Source organism: Archocentrus centrarchus, chromosome 10, assembly GCF_007364275.1.
Source record: "Archocentrus centrarchus isolate MPI-CPG fArcCen1 chromosome 10, fArcCen1, whole genome shotgun sequence".
NCBI lineage: Eukaryota > Metazoa > Chordata > Actinopteri > Cichliformes > Cichlidae > Archocentrus > Archocentrus centrarchus.
This window is the reverse complement of record NC_044355.1, coordinates 12,921,342-12,931,333: the sequence shown is the minus strand read 5'-3', so window position 1 is coordinate 12,931,333 and position 9,992 is coordinate 12,921,342. Positions and strand designations below refer to the sequence as shown.

General features: G+C 40.6%; 1 protein-coding gene across 1 annotated transcript in view; it reads left to right on the top strand.

Moving 5' to 3' along the window:
* The first annotated feature begins 2,537 nt into the window (after positions 1-2,537).
* Positions 2,538-9,992, top strand: part of atg2a (autophagy related 2A) — a 32,159-nt gene continuing 24,704 nt past the window's right edge. The window contains 5 exon segments of the mRNA XM_030739602.1: positions 2,538-3,069; positions 3,414-3,576; positions 4,164-4,313; positions 7,042-7,144; positions 9,675-9,819. Of these exon segments, the coding sequence (XP_030595462.1) occupies positions 2,899-3,069; positions 3,414-3,576; positions 4,164-4,313; positions 7,042-7,144; positions 9,675-9,819 (732 nt within the window). The 5' untranslated portion in view covers positions 2,538-2,898.

Genomic DNA, 9,992 nt, shown 5'->3' with positions numbered 1-9,992 from the left:
TTCTCTGTCTGGCAATGTGATGGATGGTTTGGTGGTTACCAGGAGAGCAATGCTTGTCTGACTGCACAAGTGTAAGTTTGGTGGAAGGGGGATTATGGTGTGGGGTTGTTTTTCAGGAGTTGGGCTCAGCCCCTTAGTTCCAGTGATAGGAACCCTTACTGCTTCAGCATACCATGACATTTTTGACAATTTCATGCTCCCAATTTTGTGGGAACAGTTTGGGGATGGCCCCTTTGTGTTCCAAAATGTCTGTGCACCAGTGCATATAGCAAAGTCCATAAAGACATGGATGAGCAAATTTGGTGTGGAAGAACTTGACTGGTTTGCACTGACCTCAACCTGATAGAACACCTTTGGGATGAATTAAAGCAGAGACTGCGAACCAGGTCTTCTCATCCAACAGTGTATGACCTCACAGGAGGTCTTGAATGATTAGTGATTCATGAAGTTTTGACAGGGAATGTCTGTAGATTATGTCGAAAAAGACTGATTTGAAAGCTGTAAAATTCAGTATAACAACTTAATTTCATTAAAAAGGGAGAGTGGTAAGAGGAGAGGTGGGGACTGGCGATGTATGTTAACGAAATTTGGTGTAACCCAGGACACATCACTGTGAAAGAGCAGCGCTGTACCAAAGACATTGAACTGTTAGCGTTTGGCCAGTCACATCCGCAGTCCCTGATTATTATCTGTGGATTTCAACCATGCCTCACCTACCTTCTACCACTCTCCCTAACTTCACCCAGTATGTTGACTGCCACACAGGGGCGCAGCTATATACTTTCTGAGGTGTATGCCGACACATGTTAGGCACCCCCCCCCCCCCCCCCCAAAAAAAACAAAAAAAACGCACGCACACACACACACAATGCACCCCCTTAAGATTTACTGTGTTCATGTGTGCAGGTCTCACTTATTCATGAACTTATAAATTACAAGGCTTCTATGACATAACTTACCGTCTGTCTTTAAACCACTTTGAAAAGCTTTTTTCATCACAACAACATTTTTATCCTTCTCCCTCTCCCTCTTCCGTTTTCTGTTTTGTGCCCCAGGGAGTTTTCTTTTGTGCTTCTCCATCTTTAGCTTCCTGTCGTCAGATTATAGCACAATTCAAATGAAAACAGTTGCAATCAAGCGCGCGCTGGAGCGCCTTTTGTGAGTGTGAGAGCGTGTGTGTGTGTGTGTGTGTGGGGGGGGGGGGGGGGGGGGGGGGGGGGGTGAAGGAGCGCATGGGGCGCCTAATCAGCGCTGTGCCTCTGTTACTGATTATATCATATCCACAGCTGTTAAATACAGAAAATGTTAACCCCCCCCCAGCTCCCATCTACCCCCTCCGTATGCTGTCCCCTCCCCTCCCCTGGTGCAGTGCTATCGCTACCTGCATTCTCCTCTCACCACCCTGTTTCACCCCCAGTCACAACAGAGCCACTGATATCAGTTATTGTATTTTATGTATATAGTGTTTTTTTCTCATTGATAGCTGTAATTTATTTATCCTTAATCCTCTCATTCTGTTCTTTGTACTTGACCTGCTGTAATGTGCAAATTTCCCCATTGTGGGATCATTAAAGTTTTATCTTATCTAAAATATTAAGTTATGCAAGAGCAGTACTATTAAGTATAAATGTGTAGAAAAAGTTATTAGTATAAAAAAATAATTTGGAACTTTGATAGTGCTGATATACTTCCTACTTCTTTACAGAAGTCCAGACTGTTGTGAACTTTGGTTTAATTTAAATTAATATCTTTCTGCTTATCAGAGGGACAGCTCAGGTTGAGCAGTTTGGAAACAAAGTTAGAGACAAGAATGTTTGGACATGTGCAGAGGAGGGGGTGGTGGATATATTGCACAAAGATGCTGAAGATGGAGCTGCCAGGCAGGAGGAAAAGAGGAAGACCACAGACCAGGTTTATGGAGTAAAGAAGGACATGCATGCAGAGGGTTGGTGAGATGGAGTCAGATGATCTGAAAGGAGCAGCAAAGAGAAAATGTTTTTTTCTGTAGACAGTATTTGCCTTGAGGGGTATTTAGATTGGGAAAAAATGCTGTAGGTTTGCATCTGCTATACCTATGTAACTAAAACATCTATTTTTTTAATCATATTAAATCAGATATAGTTGCAAGAAAACCACAAACGTGAATACATATTATGCCAGATTTCTAAGAAAATTGTGGCATAACAGAACTTTTATTAAATAAAACCAACTGAATTAACCAAAACAAAGGGTAAAGATATATTTAAATCTAGCAAATATAATGTGCAAAAAACTAAATGATGATAACAGAAAGAAAGAAGGCACACATTTTGTTATTGTCACATTTTATAGAATAATTACATTTTGGAGTTTGGGCCCTCAGTGTGTTTTTACCTCCCATACATTTACATGTATATGTTAAGAAATGTAATTTGAGTTTTACAATAAAGACACCGACCTTATAAAAATGGCGCCGGGATGGACACGCTCCTTTTCCGGGTCTTGTCTGCGTCACTGTGACGCTTTACGCACGGACGTTCACCATACCATCAGTTGGCGAATGATAACAATAAACAACCCTGAAACAAGAGATACGTGAAGAGGACTTGTCGCTCCAATTCGACACAAACCTGCTGAAAATATGAGTCGAGACAGCTATCGTCAGCTGGAGTAACGTCTCGTCAAGTATCGTGGGAACTTCGTGGGTCCTGACACAAAGGATTTTGTAGTTTTTGTGTCAGCCTTAGGGAGAAGTAGAGTTACGGCATACCCCTTCCTTAGCCCCTTGTAGCTAGCTGTGGCTCATTCCTTGTTTTTGCACACTTTGTTTTAGTCTGTTATGCAGTTTCCAGGGGACTGTACTGGCACTCGTTCTCCTCCGCCACCTCTTCGCTCCCTCTCCCCGCTCTCTCTGGCCCTATGTCTCGCTGGCTTTTCCCCTGGTCGGGCTCAATCAAGAAGCGGGCCTGTCGGTACCTTTTACAGCACTACCTCGGTCACTTTTTGCAGGAGCGACTGAGCCTTGATCAGCTGGGCTTGGATTTGTACAACGGCAGCGGTGTCATCAAGGATATCAACCTCGATGTGTGGGTGAGTTTTTAACAGCGAGGAGAAGGTAATCTTGGCACGCGAGCAGCAGCTATCAAATGTTTTTGTCGAACTCGTGCACCCTCAACTGTTTCGCAACTGCGCTTGAATTCAACAACAGTCTCCAGCGTCATGCTCCTAGCCTAGGTCACATTTCTTCGAGGAAATCCACTCTTAAGAAACACACCACTATCCCAGGGTTGTCTCTGACTACAGTCAGCATAAATATATTTGCCTACAAATATAGTCTACACCCAGAGTGATTAGGCAAATATGAAACCAGTTATTTTCATTTTTCACTTTTACTTCTTTGCATCGCCTTACTGACTGCTCCCTCTTTACAACAGGCGGTCAATGAGCTTTTGGAGTCCCTCGGGGCCCCCCTGGAGATAGTAGATGGCTTTGTGAGCAGCATAACGGTGACCATCCCCTGGCAGGCTCTCCTGACTGATCACTGCACCTTAGAGGTTTCTGGTCTTCAGATAACATGTCGACCCAAGTACCGGACCAGTAAGCTCACTTAGAGTATATGTCCTTCCCATTGGGACACCAGCCATACCTCAGTTAGCAGCTCTGCTTTTTTTTGTATATCAGTTATTTTGATTTTGTCAAACCCAGTTTGACAAAATCAGTATGATTATTAAGAATACATCTTGCATAGTCAAAGGCATTACAGAAAATGTGGACAAAATAAGAAAACATCCAACCAGGACTTATGCAGAGCTTTATGTGAATTCGGACTGCAACAAATCTGCCATTTCCTTTCACAATAAGCTGATATTTTTATTTGTTTTATATATATGTTTTAGAGCTCAGGCAGATATATTCAGTTGTTTTATTACAGCCTCCAAATAGTCAGTAAATCATGTAAGAGATAAAAGTGCAGCATCCCTCATGTCTGAGTAGCTGAAAGATACTAAACTAATGAGGTTTACTGGTGAATCCTTTCAGGTACAGATTTCAGGTATAGCTATGTGTTAACTTATAGAGCATCTCACTAAAAAAGAAAGGAAAAAAAGGTAGATGCAGTCCTGATCCCAAAGCTCTGAAGTACAGAAATCACTGAATCCTCTTTGTTTGCTTTTTGCAAACAAAAGGTGGGGGCTGGGACTCACAAGGCTGGTCATCCAGCATGACCTCCAGCATGCAGCTGGCTCAGGAGTGCCTGAAGGACCCCCCTGAGGCTTCAGAAGAGCCCCCTGCCCCACTGGAGGGGCTTGAGATGTTTGCACAGACTATTGAGACAGGTGAGTAAAAGCTGTTTTTCTGCATGCTGACTGTTACTTGTCTAAAAGTGCATCGCCATAGAGACAAAAGAACTTCTACAGCAAAGTCGAGTGTTCTCAAGAACCCTCACAGTTATGATCACTTTGAAATACAGTGCAAAGGACACAAAAAATAAAGCCAAAACATTTAATTGACTTCATTGCCTTTGAATGTTACTTGTGTTGCATGCATTTATGGTCACGCTCGTTTCTCTCAACCTGCTCTCCCCCTGCTGTTATCGTGCATATGAAAGGGGGATAGAACGAAACAAGAGCACTGTAAGGTGGGGATTACTCTTTGTTGCAGACACAGACAGGTGCAGACACCACTGACCAGTGGTCATTCCTGTAATAGTCCTCTGCAGGGAACATGCATAGTTGGTCCAGTCTCCCTGTGGATGAGTCTATGTGATCATAAAAAAGCCAGACATGCAAACTTTTGCATGCAGCCTCACACTCATCATCTGTTGATGAAGTTTACGCCACCCATGCCCAAGCTGACAGTGGCACACTCGCAGATGAGGAACGTATAACGCATATTTAACAAAGACCAGATAGGGAGAAACAAAGGTAGTGACTTGGGTTGATGACAACTTGCAATAGGCTATACTTTAGGTGTATCAGAAGCTTCCCAAAAATGTTAGTCCAAAACTGTGTGTTATATGGTTCAGTTACCAACACCCATCTCTCTCTCTCTCTCTCTCTCTCTCTCTCTCTATCTCTCTCTCTCTCTCTCTCTCTCTCTCTCTCTCTCTCTCTCTCTCTCTCTCTCTCTCTCTCTCTCTCTCTCTCTCTCTCTCTCTCTCTCTCTCTCTCTCTCTCTCTCTCTCTCTCTCTCTCTCTCTCTCTCTCTCTCACACTCACACACACACACACGGTGACAGACTTTAACCCTCACTTTGTTTCAAAAGCAGAGAAGACACAACACTTATTAATACTCTAATTTTATTTGGCATGGAAAGCTCTAAGAAAGGAAAAGGTAAGCATCATGTCTCACCTCAGGGTGGAGGTTGAGGTGTCTCAGCTGCCAACCACTGACATTTCAACCAACTACAGTAAGCAGTCTGTTTTATTTAAAAACAGATGTTCTGGAATTGGCTTGAAAAAGTTTCAGATGCATTTTGATCGCAGTTAAATTTATTCAGTTATCCTTTTAGCATGAGACACATTTCCCACTGGTCCCAAATCTTCGATCATGCTTCAACTTGATTCCAAATAGAAAGCCCTTTCTGTGACAGCCTCCTTCTTATATTACCACTGCTCAGTTACCCCTGGCTGTTAGCAGTCATTTCACATAGCTTCGCCTTATTGATATACTTTTATTTGGACAGAAAAATGTATCTTTGCGCTTAAGGATCTTATTCTTAAAAAAATATAAGGCAACATTTTTCCTACACACTTGGCTTGTATCTTCTGGGTGGTCCATCCCTGCTAAGTGATCTCCCCTGGCCTTCTGCAGACTGGATTCACACAGGTGGATAGGTTATTGTGAAAGACGGGGAATCTGCTCATTTATCTCCAGCATGTGTATAGCTTGAAATAGTTTATGACAATGAATATCACATACTTTTGGAATGGAACAGATACCTCAGCCACCCACGATCTTCTCACAGTTGTCCACCTTGATTTACAGTTTCTTCATTGGTATGATTCTTTGTGTTTGTTTATGTAATTATTCTATATAATACTTATGTAATACTCCATTATTGACTGGTACATTTTTTGGCTACAGTACTGTGCACCCTTCATTTCCTTATATTTTACTAGGAAAATGGAAGGTGCAAGGATTTATTGAAATATGTGTACACATACATGGAAATACAGCATATAAGGCTGTAAAGTGTGAAAGTAAATATCTGTTATGACTGCCTTTATTCTTTAACATAGCCTGAATTCTTTGAAGTGCCAGATAAATCTCTCAGGTCTATCAGGTCTTTGCTGTATTTTTTTTTTTTTTATTAACTTTTTCTTAGGGACATGACTTGCAGATACTGTTAATCTGCTGTGGATAGTTTTTAGTCCTGCCACTTCTTCTTTTTTCTGCAACTTGACCAGTTTCCTTAATTTTTTTTATAGACACACTGCACACTATGCTGAGATATGCCAATGTTTCAGCTAATATCTATCTGGGACTCACCTCGTTGGTGCAAAAATACAATTTTATGCCTATCAAACTGTGTTTCAAGTATTTCCCATTCACTTTAAAGTGGACCTATATTAGTTATTTCCAATCATATAGTAACTTTTATAATGGTATCAGAATGGTGACTGGTCATATTAAACAGACTGAAGTTTCAGTTAGGAGGTCAGTGTTTGTAATCCCTTCTCTGTTTGCTCAGTTACAGGCAGTACTTTTCTTTCTTTCTTGACTCTGTATGATGGCAGTGGCAGGTAATACCCTTAATATGACCACAGCTCTGCAACCCCACCCAGCTGCTGTTCAAAACCTCCTGTCCAACCTCTCCTTGGTTTAATTCCCTGATAAATAAAACATATCAGTTCAACTTAGTTTTGCTTCACATTTTCCCGTGGGTGTCCACTCTTTACCTTTACCTGTAGTGGCTCTGTTCTGTACCATTGAGGCCTGCACCATGGTTTGAGTTCCACTGTCTTAAATGCAGTTTAGAACAGCTTGTTTCAGACAGAGGATGACCTGAGGATCTGTACCAAGGCCAGTATAAATAAGCTCATGTATCATCTCTTTTTTCAGTCCTCCGTCGCATTAAAGTCACCTTTCTAGACACTATTGTCCGCATCGAGCACCAGCCCCTGGACCTGGAAACAGGCGTTGCCTTAGAAGTGCACATTAAACGGTAAGTTCCTGCTTCCTTTTCTCTTAAAGAAAATAAGCTGCAAACAGGAAAAACAAGACTTTGTTTCCACTGAATGTTATTTTACATACTTCCAATTGTCTCATTAATGCTATAGTTAGCTTAGTAGTATATCAACAGCATTTCCAGTAGTAATGGAAACACCTTCAAAGACAAAAATATGACTTTTGCTTCAGTAGTTCACCTGACAATTAGATATTTTTTAGAAAATTCTACTTTACTTGTCTTAAATGAGCTCTTAAATAAGACCAGAACAATGTTTTTCAAATAATCTGAAATGTTACTGGGGCAGCACGGTGGCATGATGGTTAGCCTCACAGCAAGAAGGTCCTCGGTTCCAATCCACCATCTGACCAGGCTTTTCTGTGTGGCATTTGGATGTTCTCCCCTCGTCTGCGTGGGTTCTCACTGGGTACTCTTGAGTTCCTTTCACTGTGCAGTTAGTGGGGTTAGGTTAATTGGTGATTCTAAATTGCACATAGGTGTGAATATGAGTGTGAGTGGTTGTCTGTCTCTCTGTGTTAGCCCTGTGACAGATGATCTGTCCAGGTTGTACCCTGCCTCTCATCCTATGGCAGCTGGGATAGACTTACACAGGCATTAAAAAAAACAAACAAAAACTATGTCCTTCCAAACCTCAGTGTGACTCACCTGCAGATGCTTTTAGTTACTATATTAAAAGGAGCAATCTGCATACATGTATTTATTTTTCTACTTTTATATTGACTAGAAATTCCTGAAATAATGAAATTATGTTAGATTTATAATCTCATACCATGGCTTTTAGAAAGATCCAAAGGTGTTCATCTATAGTGTAATATTTAAAGTTAGTTACATCTAACTGTTATTGAAATGATTTTATAAATATTAAAATGTATAAAATCAAATGTGCTCTTTCTTGCATTTAAAATGTTGCTGCATATATTTTACATTACGCTGATGCTGTAAATTTTTCTATTCATTTCACATTCGGCAAGTGTGTAAGACAGTGTTGGGGGGGGGGGGGCTTTTTTGTTTTTTGCTTATTAAATTTACATTACAAAGATTTTAAATATTTTAGATTTGACATCACTTTAAAGGCTTAAATGCAATTAGCAGTCCCCTCTAGGTGGATTGAAACTGAAACACAAACTACATATAAAGCACAGCATTTCACTTTTCATCACCAAGCATGCACACGTTTTTATGTGATCAGTTAGATTGGAACACTCCCGCATCAGAGCGAAGGAAAGCAAAATTGAAGCCAGGTCTTCTCTGCTAAGCCTGAGAGGCCTTTTTTTTTTTTTTTAATTTTTTTAATATGAACTTGTACTCCGTGGCCTCAGTGTGAACCCCATTTTAAACATTATCAGTATTGATGAGTTCATTCTCCTAAACAGTGACTGCAAATAACTGCAGGCTGCACTCAAGGTGTTGTCAATAAGAGAGTGTCTGTCATGATGATGTTGATGAATATGGACAGAGTCACTGATGCTGCCTACAGAACACCAGAATGAGAGAAAGAATTGTTCTTAATGGTTTGATGTATTTTTGTTGCATTGTTGACATAACATTGTAACCATTTCCAACTGCAATAGTCAAACCTGGTCAAAATAAAATGCACCAAACTTGCTCACTAACAATATTTTAAGCAGGAAAATGGCAGCTTGCATGCAGTTGTCTATAAAGTACTCTTTTATTATTACCTGGTAGCTTCAGATTGATCATCTCTCTTTAAAAAAAACCTAAGTAGATCTGGGAGAATGTAATTGTTGATGCCTAATCTTTGACACTCCATGTACTCAAAGCAGAAAACTAACATTAAGTTTGGAGTGCTTTTGTGACTTCTTTTTGGCTTTGACTTTTACCTCTCAGTTTACTGTTGGGGCAGCCACAACAAGCCATGAAGAGGGAACATCATAGGGATATATAAAATTATAGATGCAAATATCCATTTAAAAATTAGAAGTTATAATATAGGGAGGTAAAATTATTTTGGACAGTTACATAACAGTAACGTCTTTTTTTTTTTTTTTTTTTAAACTTCATTGCCCTCTCACATTTCTGACACCAAACCTACCGGTACGTCCTTTCTGTGTCCCTCTTTTCGTGGCGTTATTGGTATTTTGCTGTGAGGCTCTCTGTTTTCTTGGCATATTGACAAAGCTGCTCAGGTTGGCTGTTCTGATCTCTGATCAGTGACCACAAGGGCAGAACAACTGATTGAGGTCAAGTGAGGCATGTTACATATGTAATGTTTATTAAACAGGAACTTGTGCTTCAGCAGTCCTAGAGTTTAAGTTACTGATGGTAACAGTGTATCTGGTCAAAATATAAGGTCCCAGATGTACTTAGCAGCATGCCATTAATTCCCTGAGTTGGTGTTTTTTTGTTTTTTTTTTTAAATTGAGCCACTTTGTACCTTGTCACATTGCAGGTATAACGTCTCAATTTCCACCATTTTCTTATAATTTCTTAAAATTTTCTTAATTTAAATTTGCCATTTGCACTAAATGTTGCTGTGCTGTTCCAGGTTGGAGTATTTTGACGAGGCAGTTCGAGATCCAGCCAGCCAGACTGCCGTGCCTGTCGACATCCACCAGCCGCCTGCCTTCCTGCACAAGATCCTCCAGCTGAGCGCTGTTCAGCTGTTCTATGACAGCACTGGGATAGTACAGGTGATGGTCACCACACTGTCTCAAATCTTTATGTATTGTTTACTTTAGTTGCTTCCTGTGATGATCAATCAGTATCACAAGTCATATTTAATGTTCTGTGCAACTTATTTAAAATGTAGGAACGCATATTCAGCACATGGGATATCTGTCTTTTTGTCTTATCCATTTTTACC